Source organism: Martes martes (assembly GCF_963455335.1).
Source record: "Martes martes genome assembly, chromosome: 3".
NCBI lineage: Eukaryota > Metazoa > Chordata > Mammalia > Carnivora > Mustelidae > Martes > Martes martes.
Window position 1 is genome coordinate 119813320 of NC_137890.1, and position 23784 is coordinate 119837103.

The following is a 23784-nucleotide window of genomic DNA, read 5'->3' on the forward strand; positions in this document are numbered from 1 at the left end:
TCTGCCCAGATATCTCATGTAATTTCTGCACCATAATGGATTGCATACTCCTTTAAAAAAAATTTTTTTAGTATAATTGACACACAATGTTATATTAGCTTCCAGTTGACATGAGTCAACTTCTCTGTATGTCCTGCCATGCTCACCACAACAGTAGCTACTGCCTGTCACCACACAATGCTGTTACAATTTCATTGGCTTTTCCCTAGGCAGCACCTTTTATTCCCAAGACTTTTTCATTCTGTAACTGCAAGTCTGTTTCTCCTGCTTGCCTTCACCCATTTTGCCTATCCCCCCACCCAGATTACATCCTCTTTTCGAAAGAATGAAAAGAAGAGCACCCATTGATACTCACCTAGAATCTGGGACCCAGAAACACTTTATTATGGACAGCCACCATTTATTGAATGCTCACTGTTGTTTAGTTCTTGTAACACATTTTAACCCCTTTTTATAGATAAGGACACCAGAGAGCACTAGGCTCAGAAAGAGTACATGCCTGCCTGAAGGATTTGCCCAACAGCAGCTAATGACTCAGAAGCTAAGTTCTTCCTAACAATTGTACACACTGCACCCAAATCACACGGTTTTGTTAAAATGCAACAGAATCTGGAAATACACTTTAAATGAAATGAGCTATCAAATGAAACAATAAATAGGTACAAGAATTTTAGAGAATTAAGGTCTACAGGATTCTAAAATTATATCTAATAGTTAATATTTATTAAGCATGCGTTAGGGGCATAATAGCATTCCAAAGCATTTTACATATAGTTTTCTCATTTAATTTTTATGTCAAACTTATGGGTAAGCATGATCTTAAACAATGGATGATAAAGCATCATCTATAGGATTAGAGAATTTAAATAACTCTTTCAAGGTCACATTTTAATGCTAACGAACTGAGGCCAGGGTTGTAAAATGTCTGGACAGAATCCATGCCGATCACCATGTTTTTGTTTACATCTTTTAGATCAGAAGTTTAGTAAATATTTTCCTTTCCCCCCCAAATCTTCTCCTTTCTCTCTAATAGAGCTAGTTCACATGCAGAACTACTAAGCCTTCTTTACTATATATTATATCCCATATTTTTTCATTAAATCACTAAATAGACATATCTGAATTGAAGGAAATGTAGTTATTTTTCTGCCCTCTGAAATGTGTGTGTGTGTGTGTGTCTGTGTGTGTGTGCGTGCATTTATTGTGACTTACTGTGTGACTGTGTTATGCTATTTCTCATCTGGGTGAATATTAAATTAGCCTGACCCGGAAGGGGAAAAAGAGAGTATAGCAAATTAATTGTTCTTATGGTACACTTAATAGGCCCAAACGTTGATTAGATAAAACAACAAAGAAGGAGGAGTTATAAATGCATTGACCTTGAATCTTGGAAAATGAAGGACAGGTAAATAGGGTTGGTGATACCACTTATAAGAATTAAGGAAGCCAGTGGTTCTCATTTTGGGTAAAAATGGGGGAAGTTTTAAGTGGCTTGTGTTTAAGGTACAGGACCACTGTTTATATTTGTAACTGGGCATCTGTAATGTGGGTGAAACTGCCTGAGCCACAGATAAAGTTTTAGAAGTCAACATATGAGTTGTCCTGTGAGGCATGTAGTAGTTGAATAGTGCCCCCTAAAATTCATGTCCACTTGGAACCTCAGAATGAGACCTTATTTGGAAATAGGGTCTTTGCAAATATAATCAAGATGAGGTCTTACTGGATTGGATATCAATATTCTCAGTCTAATGATTGGTGTCCTCATAAGAAGAAGAGAGGACACACAGAGAGGACAGACCCCATGAAGACAGAGCCACAGGCTGGAGATGTGCTGCCACTTGCCAAGGCACAGCTGGGGCCACCAGAAGCTGGAAGAGGCAATGAAGGATTCTTCCCTAGACCTTTTGGTGGGAACATGACCCTGCTGATAATTTGGTTCCAGACTTCTGAGGAAATCTGTGAGAAAATAAATTTCTGTTGTTTTAAGCCATTGAGTTTATGGTAATTTGTCAAGGCAGCCCTAGGAAACTACAAAACATATACTTTTAAACCAGCATTTTATAAATGAAGACAGTGAAGCCCACTAGAATTCAAACCCAGACTTTCTGACTTCAGAGTTTGGCACTTAACCACTACCTGTTCTGCCTCTATTATTTTTTTTATTACCCAATAAAGAGTGACCTAGCCTGTGTACATAGAACTAGAGACAGCACAGCTCTCCCCAGAGGCAAACTGTCACTCAGAAAAATAGAAACGCTGGCCTCAAACCACTTTTCCCTCTCTTGCTATTTGATTGTGAAACCATTATTTACTATCTTGTCAAAACCTAATATAGTAAAATAAACACTTTTACTACATATGTAGCAAAAGAGAACTATCAAAGACATGAATTTATGTCTAATAATCTGTGACAAACTCTACAACTTATTATCTAAATCCTCTTCATCAGAATATACTGTTTACCTAGCTTTACTTTTATAGCCCAATTTAATAGGTTTCTGGGACCTACAATTCCGCAGGGTCAACTATACTTCTGATCTTGTCTCCATATCAGAAAAAAAAAAAAAAAAAAAAAGAGGATTGGATTGTTGATTTTGTGACTATGATAAAGTCAAATCACATTAACTTTTTTCGATAGAAGTTATGTGTTTTATATGATTGAACATATATTATGTGGCCAAGCTTTTAGAATTTTTGGAAGGGACTTTGTTTCTCTTTGACACTTCTCTGGATCATCTGGTTCACTGGAGGAGAAACCCAAATTTCTTAGTAATAGTGATAACTACAATTAGTATGTATCTGCTACATGCCAGACACTATACCTACATGACTTTATTTAGCCTTCTGAGGCTAAACAATGACTCTCTGAGAATTTTATCTCCATATTATAGATGTGAACAAGAAAGAGTAGAGAAAATAAATAACTTGAAGAAGACTACACAGATTTTTGTCAAAATTTGGATTCAAGACCATGTTTCTCCAACTTCTGACCTCTCTTTTTGACTACTATTAGCTTACTATAGCAAATTAATATGGTCAACAATGCCATAAAAATGAGATGCACAGGACTTTAATTGGTCAGTTTGAAAAAGATGTTTATTTCTTCACATCTTTCACTTGCCACCCCTATAGATGGAGTAAGGATAGCTTAAGGTCCCCTATGAATAATATCCTGCTTTATGGGGGGGATAGAGCTATTAAGGGGACCTGATGGGCTCATGAATCTTACTTTTGTTGGAGTTGTCCAGAAAAATTTCCTGCCTACTGTTCTAAAGCCTGCTTTTTATTGCAAAGAGTAAGATAATACAGGCACACAATGGTAGAATGATTAAAGACAGAGAGTGAGAAGGGTGGCTCACAATTTAAGAAACAAAAACAAGAAGTCTTTCTGTTGTTTATTTCTTTAGTTTAATGCCCTTGCATAGCTGAAATGACACATTTTTCTCTTAAGAGGCTCTAGTTCATAACATTTTCTAAACATTTTTTTAAAGATTTTATTTATTTATTTGACAGAGATCACAAGTAGGCAGAGAGGCAGGCAGAGAGAGAGGGAGGAAGCAGGCTTCCTGCTGAGCAGAGAGCCTGATGCGGGGCTCGATCCCAGGACCCTGAGACCATGACCTGAGCCGAAGGCAGAGGCTTTAACCCACTGAGCCACCTAGGCGCCCCCATAACACTTACTATCCCACTCTTAAAACTTAGTGAACCAGCAGAGGGAGCTATATGGTCACAAGCAGTTTTTGTTTTTTTGTTTTTTTTTAAACGATGTACTAAGTACTGCATGTGAAGCTCTTCTTTCTGGTTTCATTGCCAATGAAGAAAATATGACCCTCCCCCGCTCCTTGCCCATATAGTGTTTATTTAAGGGATCAAAACACTCCTGGGGGGTCTATTGGCCAATTACCAGGGGTAGAACAGAACATTATTTACACAGCTCACAGTGGAGTGGCTCCATGGGATCTGTTCTGTTCTATTGAGTAATTATATAATTACGTGAAAAATATATTTATCTCAGAGATCAGAAGGGATTAAAATGTCTGTCTGGAAAACTAGGAATGCTGATATAAATGCAAAGAATTCTTTGGTTTGGCTTTACAAGTAAAACATGGGACCTGTCATAATTCAACAATTAATTAATCTTAATAAGATGAAAGAAAGCTTTGGCATTTAACAAGGCCCCGAAATATTTACTTCTGGAATATTTTTCATTGCTAACTTCAATAAATTGATATGTTAATTAAATATATTTGCATTAAAATGAAGACTATGTGGGTGTTTCCCCATTTTATCTTGGTTCAGCTCTTAGAAAATGTAACTTAATACCCCCTCCAAAAAATTTAACTTTATGACATTTTAAGTTATTCAAAAACAAATAGCATAATGTAGCACAGTTTGAGTAATACGAAATTTAAAACATTTTGTCATGCTTTGGGTTTCTTTGAGGTAATAAAGTATGGTTTTAGTTTTCATTTTTCAAGTGTGGATTCGTGTAATTTAAAAAATTTGAACAGACTAGAATTTTTTAAAGTTTTCATTACTTTTAGAACACATTTGTATGTCCAAGTAATTATAGGTTAAATAATAATCAAATGACATTTTGCCTATCATCTTCTAAGAAAGCCCAAAGTAAAATTAATTGTATTATTGTTTTTTCACAATGTTTAGGATGAGTAAGATTGGTACAAAGGAGTATGTAGGGATTAACAATATTGAATAGGCTAAGATTCTTTGGCAAACGAATCTCTTTCCCATATTTCTTCATGCTAGAATTTGTAGGTGTGTTCTAAAAACCCAGCTGAATTACTTAAAAGTAGAAAAATGTTAATGTTGAAGACAGTAGCATATGTGGGATACTATAGGTCTACATATTTAGGAAAGATCAATAGAAAAAAATTTTGGAGGGAAGTATAGAGGAGGAATTATATCAAGGAGTAATAGTAGGGTTCGAAGATTTAGAAAAAATTCTGATGGCTAAAAAATTAGACATCAAGACTTAAAGCATGAAAGGGGAGCAGTGCCAGAGGGAAATTTCAGATCCAATACTCCTTCCCTCCATTCCTCTGACCTAATGTTTACATATGTTCTTCCTTCCATAACATCAAAAGTAAGGGCAGGTACCTTTTGCTTATGAATTTTAAGATGAACAGATGGAACTTCTCTTCTTGCCCCATTCTTCTAGAAGTTCAAAATCCTTTATAGATAGTCACCGTTAGAGACACTGACCACTGTCCCAAAAGATCTACACTAATTCCCACGAACACAGAACAAATGTTATAAAAAAATAATAAATGTTTTCAAGGCAAACATCAAAATACTAAATAGTAGAACTATTTATTTTAATATTCATTATAAATACATATAAAAATACATTTTAAATCACGTTTCAAAACCTTTTTTTGTTTTTGTTTTTGTTTTTGTTTTTGCCATACAGACTCTGTATTGAGACCTGTTGTTGTTACACAAGGTAAGGGTCATTATGCCGTGGTAATTTCCAATACATGAATATGTTTATTTTTCACGTAAGTACTCTAAGAGGCAAAACTGATAATCTAGAAATTATGAAATGAACCCAAAATGGAAACTACCTTCAAAGTTTGAACTAGAATGTTTCAACTTCATAGTCTGACATGAAATGGACAGACTCTTACACAAGGTCAACAGTCACCAAGAATTTTAAATGAAGTGATACAGTCCTCCAAGTATCATAGTATGGAAGAAAGATTTATTATTACCCTATTAATTATTTTCTGAAATAGTCCATAAAAAGAGCATTTCAGTGTGGTTATCTGTGATAATAAATCCTGATGGCATTGGCAATTTGGCTCCAGAGAGCTCACCACTCCAAAATGAAAAATAAAAACACTTCCTATTGTTTCAGAGTGACCCTTTTAACTTTCCAAACCAGATGAAATTCTTTGTAGGGACTGAAAGAAAACTTGAAAGTTGGTCTTCACATTTACATTTCTGAGAAAGATTTTAAAGGCAACCTCTGCTGCCTGTAGGAGGTAAGGTGCTGACGTAGGAACATTGCCTAAGTAGGCCAACTTTGTTTTCACACCCTTCCTAAGGTCCTGGGATGACTAGAACGCCAGTGTAGGAGCTGTTGAGCTCTAGATCTCTCCCCATTTCCTGTCATCTCACACTCTCATTAACCCGGTCATCACTCTTCAAAATAACAAGAGTGGGTGGACATCAAGGCTTCAGAAAAAGGAAGGACGAGAGAGGGTATATGCATTTGTATTTCTTTGGAATGAGGAACACATCCCATGCTGAACACAAACTATTTTTTTTAAGCAGGATTTAAAATCTTTTGTCGTGTAGTTTCACTTTCCTGTGTTTTAAAATACATATTATAATTAGAACAGTGCGAGTTTTTCCTTCGTGACTCTAGCCCACTGTTTTGGTCATCTTCTGCCCTGTGCAGTGCTGTAGTTGTGCAATTCTGCTTCTTCCCTGCTCAGACAGCTCTCACAGCTCTTGCTGTCATTTTACTTGTTACTTCTCCTGCCTCCTTCCCTCCTTGACTACCAGGGTCAAGGAGGACCAATAAGCTATCAAGAACTAAATATTTAATTATAGACTCAGCAACAGCCTCAGAGGCAGAAGAGACAGGATGATGTCATTTCCAATGCTCAAAGTCCTTTGTCAATTCTAGTCCAGCTGTATGTAAAGCTAAGACGTCTTTTGGCTGTTATCCTAATGGAAACACGTGAGAGCCTTGCCCTGTGACGGCTTCTTAGACACCAACAAGACAATTTTGTATAGAGCTTTCTTTTTAACTTTTAAGTAATCTTTACATTCAATGTGGGGCTGGAACTCACAGCCCCAGGGTCAAGAGTTGCATGCTCTATGGGCTGAGCCAGGCCTGCGTCCCTCAGTAAGATAATTTTACATTTGGTTTTGAGAATAAAATCTTACAAAGTTACTCAAGAGTGCAGTGAGTAAAATTTATGTTAAAAGACAAAGCATAATGGAAGCACAGCATGGCTTCCATTGGTGATTACTCCAGAAAGGAAGGGATGTAGAATACAGATCATAAATGCAGTGTTTACCATGTCATTTTTATCTTGTAGGCTTAGTAATTTCCTGAAACTGTAACCTTTGGACATTGTTTCTTCTACTTGGTATTTTGTCCTTCAATGAAAAAAAACTAAAATAGTAAACCTTCCTTAAAATTTGACCTGGGGTCATTCGTTTAAGGTAACACACAGCTCAGAGCTTAGCACAGAGTTTGAGTTAAATAAATATTTGTATACTGATTGACAGCAATGCTGATGCCTCTGCTATCCTATAATAAACTCACCGCAGAAAGAGTACAACCAGCTCTGGCAACTGAAATGTGGGATATTTGGTCATGAGGACCTTTTGAGAAAGGAGTTAATGAAACTTTTAAAAATTGTCTTGAGGCTCAGACCTTTTTTGAAAGGTTTAGACAAGAATGTGAGGTTTTATGAGGGAAAATGTTTAGAAAAGTTTCATAGACTGGCACAAATTTGTAAAGAATGTAATCCTATCTTAAACTTGTCCACGAAGCACCAGTTTATCAATTTATCTTGACACTTTTATATTATAACACATTACTAATTGGATTTTCATTAACTTATTTTGGAAGATGATATGATGACTGTTTTGGCTTCTCATAAGTCATAGCTATTATTTAGAAAGTCTAGTGCATTAAAGAAAAAGAAAGTGAGGTTGGTACTAGCAGTTAGCCATTTTTATATAAATAAGAGCACTGGAAATAAGCAAATGAACAGAGGCAAATAAAACCTAAGGTAGACTGATCTTTAAAAATTAGCTCTGTAAGTCAACTTCTCTGTCCCTTCCTCCTGGCCCCTATTTTCAAAGCACTCAAGAGAACATGGTAACATATCCAGGAATCTTAAGAATTGTCCAAAAGTCCTCTGATATCTTGGGATAAATTCCCCACACCCAAGCACATGACACACAGGACCTTTGTTTGACAAGTCCCCAGCATGTCTCCTCCCCACGTTCTACCCCCAGCTTCACAACGTTGCAGGTTCACATGCTCTTTCACATTCTCCCCATCTCCTCTACCCTTTGCCTGGAATCCACCCCTCAGGCTTCTCTATGAAAACCTTGTTTATTCCCTCAACGAATAAATGAAGTCCCTCTCTTCTTCAAAGTCTTCCCTATCTGTGACAGGGTAAACTAATGATTTCCTCCTCTGCATCCAAATACTGCCGTCAATATAATGTTATGGAACTTATCATTACCTCTTACACAGCTTACTTTTTCACTTGACTACATTTTTCCTACGGACAGAGACTGCATTTAACTCATCCTAAAATAACAGAGCTTAATACATGACCTGGCAGAGAGCAGGCATTTTATACATGGTTGTTGAATGAACAAGTTGGTGAATAAAATACACACCAGAAATTTATAATTTTATTTCCATATGGCTAAAATTAAGCCATTAAATTCACATTTTTAAACCAGAAAAATGATTCTCTCACTGATTTAGCATTTACTAAGAGCCTTCTGCAAGACAAATGGAAGACAAATAAGACATTGGTTGTGTCTTCAAGAAATTCAGTCTAGCTAAGTGGAATTACAAACACATACAAATAGGTGTGTATAATGTATTCTGAGTCTCCAACTAGCACACCTCAAGGAATTTAGAAGTGGGGTGGGGAACAGAAAAAAAATTCTTCTATGCAAATGAAGCTTCAGAGCAAATGCTTAGATTGGAAACCATGTGTTATTTTCGAGGAACTCAATACAGCTCAGCATTGCTGGGGCCTGAAATACAAGTGGCAGGAGATAGGGCTAGACAGGTATGAGGGGCCAGATCTTAAACAGCTTTGCACATTCTTTCTAGGACCTTATTCTAAAGGAACTGGTACACATTTGAAAGGTTGTAAAACAAAATGTCATGGGATCAGGTTTGTGTGATCAACTGTCAGGGGTTAGAGGGAAGGTGGACTGTAGAGAAAGATTAAACGCAAGCTTAGTCTGCGTACAAAATTGTTAATATATAGGGACCTTTAAGGTGAGTTTAAAATACAAAATAATTAAAAACAAAGTTTCTAAGCATTCCATAGGAACTTTGGTATAAAAGATCTTATAAAAACTTTCCATTAAGTTATGAGGTTGAGGGATCACTGGATTTTATTAGGGCAAACAGCATAGATGAGTACAGTAAATGGAAAACATGAGCCCTATTGTTATTCTAACGAAAAAGCAAAAAAGGCTCATGTCACAAGTTAGCCTTGTAAAGAAGAGTGACATTTAACATGGGAACCCTGCTCTTCTGTGCACCTCACTTTCCTCTAAAATGAAAAATGCTGCTTATCTTACAAGTTTGCTATAAAAAAATAAATTATACAAAAACATGCACGTTGCAGCACTGCACAAATAGAAGGTGATATCCATGTTACTTTTTCAAATTTCTGATTAAAATAAAGCAAATAGTCAATCTCCAAGAAGGCTGCAATTCTATTATGAACTCCACATCTATGAAACAGCAATACAAATATCATCCCAGAAGCATTGTATTAGGTTTTAAATGAAGGAAGGCAAGCCCATAAAGACAACATCTACTCTTATGCGCTGTTTTCTCTTCCTGGAATTTCCATTAGCATTAGTAAGAGTGGAGTATGTACATCTGTATGCTGATAGTGTAGCATTAACCCTCCTAAACGATAATGGATATGAGCCACATACATTTCTGCAGAGCAAGAGATAGAGTTCTCTATTTTTAGTAACTATGCACTGATGCAAACATACATTTTACAGTATACTGACTCAAATAGAAAACAAAATTGTAACGTGAGGGCTTCTTGGAGAAATGGCTGATTCTAAGACTAGGTCAGGAAATACACAAATGAGCCCGGAGGATCTCGAAGTGCCAGAAGGTAAGAATATGCTAAAACAAAAACAAAAAATTAAACGACAACAAAACCCCCACAATAACGGGTATGTCCAATGGAAAAGCTCCCCAGAACCAAACCTGGAACAATTTGTGCAATAACATAAAGTCTACTGATTTATGATCTAAAGTATAAAATAAATGCCCATGACTCCATACTGATAAGAATAAATGATTGAATAAGAAAATAATTGGAGGAGAAGAAACAAATGTCCTGTACAGAAGAATTCCAAATAATTTTATCCATTTCCTTCAAGAAGGCAGAACACAACTTCCCCCTCATTAAGTGTGAACTATACATGGGGACTTCATTCCAAAGAGTACAGGATGGAAAGGAAGTAAAAAAACAGTAACTTTCCTGTAGAGCAGGCTGGCAAATGCCACTTCAGCCAGTGATCAAGGTCAACATCAGCAGTGAGAAGTCAGGTTAACTGTAGGTACCTTGGATATCCTGTGATGAAAAGTCACTTTATATCTGCAGTCTTTCTCCCCCAAACTCACAAAGTCAGTCTAATCAGGAGAAAAACGGCAGACAAATCCCAATAGAAGGACCCTTTAGAAAATACCCGCCCAGTATTCTTCAAAACGGTCAAAGTCATCAAAAACAAGTGAAGTCTATGAAGCTGTGACAACCAAGAGGAGCCGAAGGAGACTTGATAACTAAATGTAATGTGGTGTCCTGGATGGGTTCCTAGCACAGAAAAAGGACATTAGGTAAAAACTGAACAATAGTGAATAAAATATGGACTTTAGTTAATAATAATGCATTGATGTCAGTTTATTAATTATAAAAATGTACTATACTAATAAATGGTATGAACAGTAGGGCAAACTGGACACTGGGCCCATGGGATCTCTGTATTATCATCATAATCTTTCTGAAAATCTAAAACTGTTCAATAATATGAAGTTTATTTTTTAAGTATAATTTGAGCTGAAATTACTGTTTTAAAAGTAACATTATTAAGAGGAAAGACACAGATGTGAAACAGAACTTTTAAAATGGAATCAAATGCACAAGGATTTCCAAATGCTTTGGAAAGTTTTGTCTGGATAGTCCATTAGTGGGACCTCTTTAAACTTTGTATTGCAGCAGAGGTCCCATGCAGGATTTCACTCTCTCCATTAGGCTGTCATCCTAAGTGCTTTTCAAGTTCACATGAACAGGAGAAATGAAAATGGTGAGCTATGTATTCTACTCTTCCATACCCGGTCCATTTTACTCTCCAGGCACATGTGTAACGATAACTGTTCCTTCTGTGATATAAAAGTGGCTTCACTCTGCTGTCCCCCAGGCCTAGTGAGTTTTCTCAGATCCTTTGATGATTCTGTCAAATCCCTATTCAAGGATTCACTTGGATGTGCTCTACCTGTCTACTTATGTGTTGCTTCTTTCAGACTGGTCTCCCATTGGTCAGAGACTTTGCTTTTCATCTCTATAAACATGACACTTCGTTGCGGTATTTGATACACTGTGGAAGCTCTTACATGATTTGTGGAAGTATATGATTAATGCTTATACAACTGAATTTTACCATTTACATATTTGGAAATGATCTTGACACTGTATCTTAATTCATCTGTTCCAACCAAAGGCAAAAGTTTATCTCCTTCCCTGCTTCTAAGATAGGAGGCAATTTTTAAAGTTGCATATTATTTACATAGCAATGTAAATTTAAAAGATTAATTTAAAAATAGGTAAATATACATAAACACATAAGCAGAGCCATATTGACAAATAGTGGCCTCCTTTTAGTATAAATAACCTCTCATGAGATTAAGTTTCTTGTCCTAAATATTAAAGTTGCAATTTAATCCATCTCAAGGTCCTTTGGACCTCTCAACCTAATAATCATTGACAATGCTATAAAATGCGAAGTCCACTCATACTTGCTGGCATGTTCTTCTTGCTTCACTCTCTCTCAATGTTGAACTCAGAAAAAAAGACATCATAGTGGCTTTCAAGAAAGGGACATTCTCAGATCAGTTCTACACCCTAACATCACCCTCTGCACTTAAGGACATGAGCAAAGGTGAAAAAAATACTTAGTGGAAGAAATTAAAGAGAAGTGAAGAAAGTGGATCTAGAAATAGAAACATACTCTTTTTTTTTTTAAAGAAATAAGCAAGACTTGTGTAGCTTTAGAATGTTCCTTGTTATCTAGAAATCTGTTAAAATGTTTCTTGAGTTGCATAAACAAACCCTACCCTACACAGTAAATAAATTAAGCCAGCACAAACAAAAAGTCGAGGTTTAGAGAGGCAAATATGATGAATACCTGGAATACACCCACAGAAGGACAGAAATGTTTAAAAAAAGAATGTAGTATGGTAGAGATTGCCTAACGAGAAGTTAAAAGATCTTGCAAATTCTCTCCCTGCTTTCAATTTGACTATGCAGGGTGTGATAAGAACAGACTGGTCTAGCCCTTCAGAGTATTTTTTCAGTCAGAATTATAAGAGGCTTGAAATCAGGAGGAATGAATTGGTTATAATTCAATATAATCATTGTTAATCTACCTTGGTTGGCTAATTACAGGTTGAATTTATATGATGTGATTCCTGCTCATCCTTCCGACCAGACATATATTGGATAATCTTTAGCAATCCCTAAATTCACCACTCACCATCACTTCGTTCTGTTTTTTCGAAATACAAGACTTATAAATTAAATATAAATACTTCTGAGAGGGCTGTTAGCCAGGAAATAAGGGACACAGTGTTTGCGGTGAAGTGAAGGAAAAGCCAGCTGGGTTGTGTTAAAAAGGAACTGAAAGGTCAAAGACTAGCTGCACAAATCTACCTGAGTCAGGTACAAAGGAGAGGGGAGCAGATGCCTCAAGGCTGGGTGATCCCCATGCTTATCTGATGGGCACCCTTAGGTAGGCACCTTATAGGATTGGGCACCTCTGACTTTTCAATTCCTACCAGGATAAGAGCAAAACCCTGGCAGGTATTTCATTCTCCCCCAAGTCCTTCTGTCCCCCTTGATCCCTCTCTTGTGTTCCTTCCTCCCTTCACTCAGGCTCAGTGGAAATGGAAAAGGAGCACACCTGACTCTTCAACCAGGGTTCAAAGAAGTACTCAAAGTAGTTCCTGCCTACTCCATGCCTGTTCTAAACCTTCTCTTTTCACATATTGTTTCCCTATGCCTCTACAGCAACCCTGTGGGGTAGGTATCAACATTCTACCCATGAGAAAAGAGAGGTTAAACTCATCGACTTGCTGAAGCTGAACAGTTAATAAACGGTGGCGCTGAGGTCTGAACACTGATCGCCTGCCCCCCAAAATCCATGTCCCTTCATGTTGGGTCTGATAAAATTATTATGACCAATGGCTTTCCCTGATTTGAAGATACTCCTTCAGTTATTATCATAGGTCACATTCTTGCCACTACCCCCCTTTAAACACCTAGTTAGCCTTTTTATGGTTTCCAAGCCTAGGTTGTTCCCTATTTGCATTTATTGCTAAAGTACGAAAAGAGGCTGAGTTAAGATGAAATAGTGAGATCACAACCATCCTTGAAGAAAACAGAATGTAGGAGTTCCAATGCTGCAAGCTTTCAAAGATCTCTTTGAATACCAGAAGAACAATCTCTGGACACTGAAGTAACTAAAACTTTCTTGTAAAGAAATTACAAAGAATGAGAGGAAGAACCTTTTCAGAAGTACACATAGCATCTGACTTACTATGCATTAAAAATGGTAATGTAATACTAATAGAGCCGGCTATACAATGCCATTTTCAGTCAGCTGTTTCGCTTCATGTTCAAATTTCCTTTTTAAATCGATAGCACTTGCTTTGCTCTCTTCAGTTGAGGGCATTTGCTTTCCAGTAAAACAGGCACATGCACAAAATGAGGATGGAAATGAGTCAGCTATTTCCTGTCCCAAGACTCAAACCTATTTTGCTTTTCTGAAAACATGATTCAAGCTATCCAACAGTAATCTAATTGGCTGTGCTATAAATGACAAGGCTGACCACCATATGAACACCAAAAAAGTGCACACGAGTATTCAGTAATCAGCTGTCATTTTTCTGATAATCCTCAGAACACTCTACTCACACAATTATAAAGCACTATGTTACAAAGGGTAATGGAACTCTGTTTATGCAGACTTCAACTTCTGTCATTTTTATGCATCCTATACATTATAAATTTATGACTCATCTGTATAGATGAAAAAATGTAGTCAGCACAAAATATCTGAAACGCGACGATGTATGTAACAATAGTGTTCATAATATCCTCTGGTTTTATGGGATGGGATCCTGACATAATTCTCTTTGATAATTGGTTGAATGGTGGCTTTCAGGGGGATTGATGTCAACTACAGAGAGGTATGTATGCTACAAGGCCCTCTCTTTGCCCTGTTCTGTTTGATATGTTTATTATAAATGTGGATAAAAATACCCCAAAGATAAGTTTATCTTATCTGCGAATGACACACGATTGAGATAAGAAATGGATGATAGAATCACAATACAAAATATGACATGTTCATGTGGCAGACTGATTCTAACAAGAGGAAATTCAATTGGGATGACAGCACTGTCTTGCTTTTTGGTTAAAAAAAGACATAATGCTAAAATGGGAAATGCATGGTGAGTAAGAGGGCTTAAAAGCAACACATTAAAAAAGTCTTAGAAGTTTTGAATTTATACTAAGTTCACTATTTTTCATCAATGAATATGGCTGCCAGAAAAAGTTAATAAGATTTTAGGTTGCATTATTAGAATTTAAAAATCTGGGAGGAAGAAGGTGCTAGGCATAATTAAAGTATCTGTTCTATTCCCATCAAACTACACTTAAATATAAGGTTGCTATTGAATGATGTACTTCTAGAATGATATAGGCAAAGTGGAGCTTATTAGAAGATCAAGAAAAAATGTAAAAAAAAGAAAAAAAAAGGAATGGCAGGCATAACTGAAATTGAGGTATTTTAACCTTGAAAGAAGAAGTAGTAAATTAAGGGTGAGGTGAGGACACAATAGATACAGTTGCCATTTTAAAATTTGCCACAAACAACAAGAAGACATAAAAACAATACATGAATATAAATTTCAAGGGCCCTCAACAGAAAAAAGGTCTAATAGACCAAAGAGAAGGTAGATATCATTAGGAAATGACTCATTCACCAATACTTGTGCATTGGGTGTATTTTTAAAAATATATTTAAAAATATATTTATAATGCTTATTTCCCAAGCATTATATGAAGCCCAGCAGATACGGTAGTAAATAAAACAGACACTGTCACTGTTGCCACATGCATCACTTGCAGTCTAGCTGAAGAGAAAGACATTAGTAAATAGCTGGATATCATATTTACTTGCTATGAAAGAAATTTAGAGATGGTAACTATCAATGGAGACTTTATAGAGAATTTAGATTGGAGGGTTAGCGGAAGCTCCTTTCAGAAACTGATCTTTAAGGACAGGGCTTGAATGATAAGTAGGAGTTAGCCAATGAAGAATGAGGACATGGAGGAGGCAAGGAAGAACATTCTAGGTGAAGGGAAGAATGTGTGAATCTCCTGAACCAGCAAAGAGCTTGGTGCATTCAAAAGTTGGCAGAAGACCAGCATGTCTGGGACCCAGTGGGGGAGAGAAGAGGCAGATTGGAGCCATGGACCAGTAAGCTTTGAAAACTTTGGTCTGGATAGGATTTTATCTAATGGCAATGGAGAGCTATTAAAGAGTTTTAACCAAGGAAAGAGCATATAAAAGTTCACAGTACTTTTTAAAAAATACACTATAGTATAGAAAACTCATGGGAAGCAAAAAGAGAAAGAGTAGATGTGGAGCAACCAACATAGCTTGATTTATTGTACTTCTCTTTATTGCACACCGCAGATACTGAAGTTTTGTGGCAACCCTGTATTAAGCAAGTCCACTGGTACAATTTTTTCAATAGCATTTGCACACTTTGTGTCTTCATATCACATTTTGGTAATTCTTACAATATTTCACACTTTTCATTATTATTTTATATTATGGTAATCTCTGATTAGGGATCTTTAATGTTACTACTGTAATTGTTTTGGAATGCCAGGAACTGTGCCCAAGTGTGACGGTAAACTTAACTCAAAGATGTGTGTTCTGACTACTTTACTGAATAGTTATTACCTACCTCCTCCCTCCTTCTCCTTGGGCCTCCCTATTCCTTGAGACACAACAATATTGAAATGAGGCCAATTAATAATCCTACAATGGCTTCTAAGTGTTCAAGTAAAAGGAAGAACTGCAGGTTTCTCACATTAAATCAAAAACTAGACATGATTAAGCTTAGTGAGGAAGACATGTCAAAAGCCAAGATAGGTCAAAAGCTAGGCCTCTTGCACCTACTTAGCAAAACTGTGCATGCAAAGGAAAGTTCTTAAAGGAAATTCAAAGTGGTACTCCAGTGCACACACACATATGACATTCTAATTGCTGATATGGGGAAAGTTTGAGTGGTTTGGATAGAAGATCAAACCAGCCTCAAAACTCCCTAAACCAAAGCCTAATGAAGAACAAGGCCTTAATTCTCTTCAGTTCTATGAAGGGTGAGAGAGATGGGAGCTACCAAAAAGAAGTCTGAGGCTAGCAGAGGTTGATTCAAGGTTCTTTTGTTTTTAAGAGAACACATGAGTGGGGGTGGGGGAGGGGCAGAGGGAGGAGAGAGGCAATCTTAAGCAGGCTCCATGCCCAGCATGGAGTCCAGTGTGGAACTCCATCACATGACCCTGAGATCATGACCAGAGCCGATATCAAGAGTTGGATGCTTAACAGACTGAGGCACCCAAGCACCTCTTGTCCATGAAGTTTAAGGAAAGAAGCCATTTCTATAACATAAAAGTGCAAGGGGAAGCACCAAGAGCTGATGTAGAAGATGCAGCAAGTTCTCCAAAAGGATCCAGCTAAGATCATTCATGAAGGTGGCTACACTAAACAGCAGATTTCCAGTGTAGATGAAACAGCCTTCTGTTGGAAGAAGATGCCCTCTAGAACTTTCATAGCTTGAAAGCAAAAGTCAATTCCTGGCTTCAAAGCTTCAAAAAACAGGCTGAATCTCTTGTTAGGGGTTAATGCAGATGGTGACTTTAAGTTGAAGCCAATGCTCATTTATCATTCTGAAAATCCTAGGGCTCTTAAGAATTTTGCTAAATTTATTCTGCCTGTGCTCTATAAATGGAAAAACAAAGCATGAATGATAGCACATCTGTTTGCAAAATGGTTTACTTAATATTTTAAAGCCCACTGTAGAAAACTGTTGCTGAGACAAAAAAGATTCCTTTTAAAAGTTTACTGCTCCATGACAATGTACTTGGTCACCCAAGATTTCTGATAGAGATGTACAAGATTAATGTTTCCGTGCCTGTAAACACAATATCCATTCTGTAGCTCATGGGTCAAGGAGTAATTCTGAATTTTGAGTTTTATTAATTAAGAAATACATTCAACAAAGCTATAGCTCCCATAAATAATGATTCCTCTGATAGATAAGAGGAAAGCAAATCAAAACTTTCTGGAAAGGATCCATTATTCTAGGTCTACTGAGAACATTCATGATTCATGGGAAGAGGTCAAAATATCAACATTAACAGGAGTTTGGAAGAAGTTGATTCCAATCCTCATGGATGACTTTGAGGGGTTCAAGACTTCAGTGGAGGAAGTAATTGCAGATGTGGTAGAAACAGCGAGAGAACTAATTAGAAGTGGAACCTGAAGATATGATTGACTTGCTGTAATCTCATGATAAAACCTTAACAAATGAGGAGTTGCTTCCTATGGATGAGCGAAGAAAGTAGTTTCTTGAGATGGAATCTATTCCTGATGAAAATGTCATACACAGTGTTGAAATGACAACAAAGGATTTAGAATATTACATAAACTTAGTTGATAAAACAGTGGCAGGGTTTGAAAGGATTGACTTCAATTTTGAAAGAAGTTCTGTTGTGGGTAAAATGCTTTCAAACAGCAATGCATGCTACAGAGAAATCATTTGTGAAAGAAAGAGTCCACTGATGTGGCAATCTTCATTGTTGTCTTATTTAAAGAAGTTGCTGGGGCTCCTGGGTGGCTCAGTGAGTTAAAGCCTCTGCCTTCAGCTCAGGTCTGATCCCAGGGTCCTGGGATCGAGCCCCACATTGCGCTCTCTGCTCAGCAGGAAGCCTGCTTCTCCCTCTCTCTCTCTGCCTGCCCCTCTGCCTACTTGTGATCTCTGTCTAATAAATAAATAAATAAGATCTTTAAAAATAAAATTAAAAAAAAAAAAAAAAGAAGTTGCCACAAGGGAGCCTGGGTAGCTCAGCTGGCTGACTTGATTTTGGCTCAGGTCATGATCTCGGAGTTGTGAGATCAAGCCCCTGAGATGGGCTCCATGCTCAGGAGGGAGTCTGTTAAAAATTTTCTCTCTCCCTCTCCCTCTTTGTCTCCCTCTCAGTCTCCCTGCTCACATGCACTTGCATGTTCTCTCTCTAAAATAAATAAATAAAAATCTTAAAAAAAAAAAAAGCAATTGCCACAGCCACCCCAGCCTTTGGCAACCACCACCCTGATCAGTTAGCAGCCATCAATATGGAGGTAAGATCCTCCACCAGAAAAAAATTATGGCTTGCTGAAAACTGAGACAATGGTTAGTAATTTTTAGCAATAAAGCATTTTCAAATGAAGGCCTATACATTATTTGTTTAGACATAATTCTATTGTGCACTTAATAGACTACACTATAGTGTAAGCATAGCTTTTATATGCACTAGGGAATACAAAAGTTCATTTGATTTGCTTTTTTGCAGTGGTTTAGAATACCTTCGAGTTATGCCTGTATATCCTGGCAAAGAGATGATTGTGACTTGAAATATGGTGGTGATATCAGAAATAAGAGAAGACAGAGGATGGGAGAGAAGAGAGAGGATGGGAGAGATAAGAGATACCAATGGGGGAAACCTATATGAGCTAGTTTTCTACTATTGAAGAGAGTGAAGGAGAGGGAAGATCCCTGGAAGCTCTCAGAACTCAGCAATATTCAGCTAGGTAGATGGATATTCCACTTGCTGAGAAGGGAAACAGTGCAAGACAAACTGATTGGATGTTGAGAAGATTCAAAAGTCAGTTGTGAACATATTAATTTGGATCTCATTATCTCTTTGATAATGAGACATGTTAGGTAGGTGATTGGATATTTGAGTCTGGTCAATCTTTGGACTTGCTGCAGCAGAATCACTTGGAACTTTTGATTATCTGTCTCTACCTTAGGCCTAATATACTGGAATCCTCAAGAGGACATAGCCAGCGTAATACCTTGAGTTTAGATGCAGTGGAAAAAATTCAGTCATCACTTGACTAGTTAACATTTAAGCTCCTTGAACACATTGAATACCTATAATGTTATGAATAGAAAGACAGCCAGACCAAGTACTAAATCTGTTATTACATTCTAAGAATAAATGTGCTGGACAAACCATGAAACACCTCTGAAGGAAGAGAGCCATATAAAGATTCTTCTTTTTACATTGCCATATTTGTATCAGATGGTGCTGCCACCTTGGCCACAAACTAATTGATCCAGGTACCAGGCCCTAAAAGGCAACCACCCAATGATTCCAGTGGTCCTTGAGATGATCTTTCTTAAGAACTCAGCCCAAATGATGCACCATTCTGGATGGTAATTAATTTACCAAATCATATTTTCCCTCTTTGACCAGAGGGGAGGAGAATGGGAAAAATTAAAACTAGAAAAACAGAAGCATTTGGATAAGTAGAACTGGACATGTCTGTTTCCTGAAACCTGGTGGAGACATAAGTACCACTGTTACTGAAAGAGAAAAATTAAATGCGCTTAGGAGATAGGAGACTAATCTGTCCATGCATTAATTGAAATAGCAATAGGTGGTATGTAGCATCTCTCCCTTCCTGCCACTTTGGTCTCTGTACCTGGTAATTCCTCACAATTGAGCAAATGAAGGGAGAAAGAAGGAATTTGGCCAGTTTGTTTTTGTTTTGTTTGTTTTGTTGTATTTTGTTTTGTTCCACTAACCAGTTATTTGCTGGGTCTTTCATGAAGTCCTAGTTGGCCTTTTTGTCAGAGTAATTTTTTTAGAACTATCAATCATATCTGCTGAGGCTTTGTTCTCCCAGCAAACTTTTTTTTTTATACTCAATAATGTATAATGATGTTCCACTGCAATTTGAAGAATTACACATTTCAGAGCAATTGTATTATTGTATTTAGCATCTCAATAACATTTTCTATGCTAATTCATCTTTCTTATGATTGAAGCTTCTTAATGTGCTCACAATGCACCATATGTTACCATAGTGTAATTTTGTCTTGAAATATTCATTTCTAGCTCTTGGGGACAGGTAGACTGAATAAAACATGTGGATTTGGCTTTCTCTTTCTCTCCCCACCTTTTTTTTTTTTTTTTTTAAAAATCAGAAGCAGGAGATTTATCCAGGTATTTACTGGTTATAAATGAGGGCCTAAGTGGCTTGTAATAACACCCTGGTATCCTCTTGAAAGAATTACTATGCTTTCCCAAGCCTTTAACTCATGACCAAAATGACTGTCACCGAACAGCCATCTTAGAGGGACAGACAGTAGTAAAGTAAGGTCACATGTGAAAATATGCAATATGACTAACTTCCCTAAATGTTAGGATCCCACATTCTTATGATATTTGAGAGCTAAATATAATGAAAGCCCTTGGGGCTTTCATTTTAAGAATTTCCTTTAAAAATAATATTATTATTCTCTGAGGACAGGAGAACAGTATTACTTTATTTAGTTAAGCCATCCTAAAATAGAACAGAGGAAATCATTAAATAGTGAACATATATCTTTTACTGTTTCCCATTCATGCCAAAACTGGTGTGTCTTAAAAATACAAGATGGCTTGCAATAGGAAATATATCTTCAAATGATGGTATTTATCTTTGGAGAAAGAAGCCTGATACTCTCAATAATTACCCTGGAATAAAGTGCAATACTGATAACCGTGTTATTTACTGCAGTCTTACAAACAAACAAACATGGTATTTTATAGCTGCACAGGAAGGAACTTTACTGAAAGCAGTTATTAACGTGTCCATTTATATTCTACCTCCCGGGAAAAAGCCTCACATCTAGAGAATACAGAATGGAAAATTTCACTCCCAATGTAGACATCTCTCCAGACTCCAGAGGAAGCTGCTCATCTGGCCTCTCCTGTGGTTGAAACTGAGCTTGATGAGCCACTGGGCCAACGGCCCAAGTGACAGACTGGAACGGGAGCTGCTGGACTGAGCACACTCTGCCTCATGTCAGGAACATTTTTGTGTGAGAAAGAAAAGAGGCTTTCCCTGGATCTGGTGTCAGTCAAAGTTCTAACATACTTAGATATTCTTCTAGCAGTTCCAGTTTTGGGGGAGAAATCTGGGAAAGTGCCAGGATCTGAGCTGGCATTTTTAGTTGTTATTTGAATAGCTGTTACATAAACAGCTAGTAACTGGCTGATTGGGTTTCTTAGAGCTACTCTTGACACAAGGCAAGGAGGCAACACTTTACATTAAATTTGCCCCAAATTCAAGTTACTCTACTTCGCTAAGAAAAAAGCTATGAAAAAAAATGGCAATGGTCTGGCACCACGGACAAGAGTAATTAGGGATTCTGCAAAGATCCCTTCAAGAAAATATGTGAGGAAGGGTAAAAGAAAAATCTTTGTCGTTATCTTGGAAAATGAAAATTTCCAGACTGAAAGTCTGAGACATCTCTACTTATTCCTTCTTTAGCTACCCATTTTACTCTTGATGAAACTTAAGTTATAAGTGGATAAAATATCTTATTGAAAGTCTCATTATTAAGTTGTAGAGCTGAGACTAGATCCAACTTATAATCAAGCATTTGGTCAAGAAAACAGACAGACTGCCAGCCATGAATTCAACACTCACAGCAACCCGAAACAGTACCTGAACAGTACCTTTCATGGCCGGTGGTGTGTACACGCTCTGCTTCCTTTGCTTTGGGGATGCATTTTGTGACTGTGGACAAAGAGAAAAGAGGAAAAGCATTATTTGAATAAAAATTAGCCCTGTGAGGGAAATAAACACTGTGCCATATTTCAAAGAGCTTTCTGATTCCCCCTATTATGATATATAACTCAAATCAATGAGAAATTATAGACATGTTTGCTGACAGCAGTTTTAAGAGATATATAAAGCGATTTTATCATAAAACTCTTCATCACAGTCTTGAAATTACTCTTTTTTGTCACCTAGTAGCATTCGTTTATTTTTAAAAGAAAGAAAAAAAGAGACACCAATCTCTTTTGAGGAAAAAAAAACACAACTCCAGAACAATGTATACTCCAAAAGCTATGTCCATGGGATAACTATACCAGCTCATAGGAGTTTTGAGTGGTTCTGGTTGGATAATGAGGGCTTTGGTATGTAATGTCAGTTATAAACTTTTGGAATTGATACGTTCAAGTTAACATCTACATTTACTTGGAATTACAATGTTGAGATAATATTCTCTTCTATTTTCAACAGATAAATAAGTCTTTTCCTAAAAAAACTGGTGTGTAATACTCTCACCTACATACACTAGATTAGGGTTGAATGATTGATGAGAGAATTTTTGCAATAAAAATTACAAAAATGGGAACAAAAAAACACATGTCATGGTTAAAACCACAAACTAATCATATGTATATGAATATATAAATAATATTATTTATTATGATAAAATACAAATATGTGGTCTACATCCCAATCAGATTGTGTCAAAGATCCCTTTTTCATAGTGTATTGATTTATATTTCAATGTGGCAAAGGCAGTGGTCTTAATCAGTGAGCTTTCATGTCTGGATCATTTTTGCTTCGAAAAGGTTAGGAATAAATATTTACAAGACTTTTTTTTGGAATTATTCTAGGCAAAACTAGAAACTGTTTCATTGACAGTACACAGAATTTGAGGTATCTTCCCTTATACACACTAAAAGTTATTTGCCCTTGAAAGTATCGTCAAGATACATTTGCTTGATGCAAAAACAATATATTAAAAAGTAAAAAAAAAAAAAAATTCAACCAATAATTGTTAAATCTATATCAGCCAAACAAATAGTACAAGCAAATTTCTCCAAAACAGAATGTTTCAGTACCACCAGCTCATTATGCACAGGTATAGACAGAGTGACTCTATGTTAACGTTCAATGTGTGGATGATTGATATTTCTGGCATCCCTTTACTGTATTCAGTCTCATCTGGTTGATTTCAAAAAGCAATAACTTTTTGGATTTCTCATATGTTTATTTCCATATACACACTCAAAGATCAAGTAGAAAATTAATCCTACAAAAAAGTTTGTTTAGTACCACGTAGTAAAACTTATCAAGCAATAAAAACTGCTTTATATGTATGTAAGAGTTCAGTTGTCAAGGCATTTTCACATACACAATCTCATTAAATTTTTAGAAAATCTCAAGAGATACTATTTGGTATTTTGTTCTTTCTACATTTTCCTCCGGGTATTGCTCTATGCCTAACTAATACAGCCATGGAATTGACTCATATGTCTGCACACCGGTCAATATTTGTTCTATTTTTGAGCATAATTTACTCACTTCCTTGTATCCAATATATTTTATATTATCAGCTCCGCAAGCTTCCCCTGGTTCCTATTTTCCATCTGAACTCCCCCATGTGTATGTTAACCTCTAGCCTCAAGGTCTTCTCTTGGCTTCACATACCAGAAGACACTTTAAGAGATGCCTGCTCCCCATTTTCTTGCTCTAGAACTCCAACATTGGCAGGCCCTAGCCTGTAGTTGGTCAGAAACAACTAGTCACTAAATTAAAAATATCAATACCATTATCTTGTCACTAAAAGAAGAGGTTTATTTTACAAGTTTTTTCAGGAGTTGGCAT

At 36.8% G+C, this 23784-nt stretch overlaps 1 protein-coding gene across 1 annotated transcript in view; it reads right to left on the reverse strand.

Moving 5' to 3' along the window:
* The window catches only part of PPP1R1C (protein phosphatase 1 regulatory inhibitor subunit 1C), a 115166-nt gene that overhangs the window by 33304 nt on the left and 58078 nt on the right, over nt 1–23784 (reverse strand). Inside the window, exon 4 of the mRNA XM_080799596.1 lies at nt 21837–21897. Within this exon, the coding sequence (XP_080655722.1) occupies nt 21837–21897 (61 nt within the window). The remainder of the gene's footprint in view (nt 1–21836; nt 21898–23784) is intronic.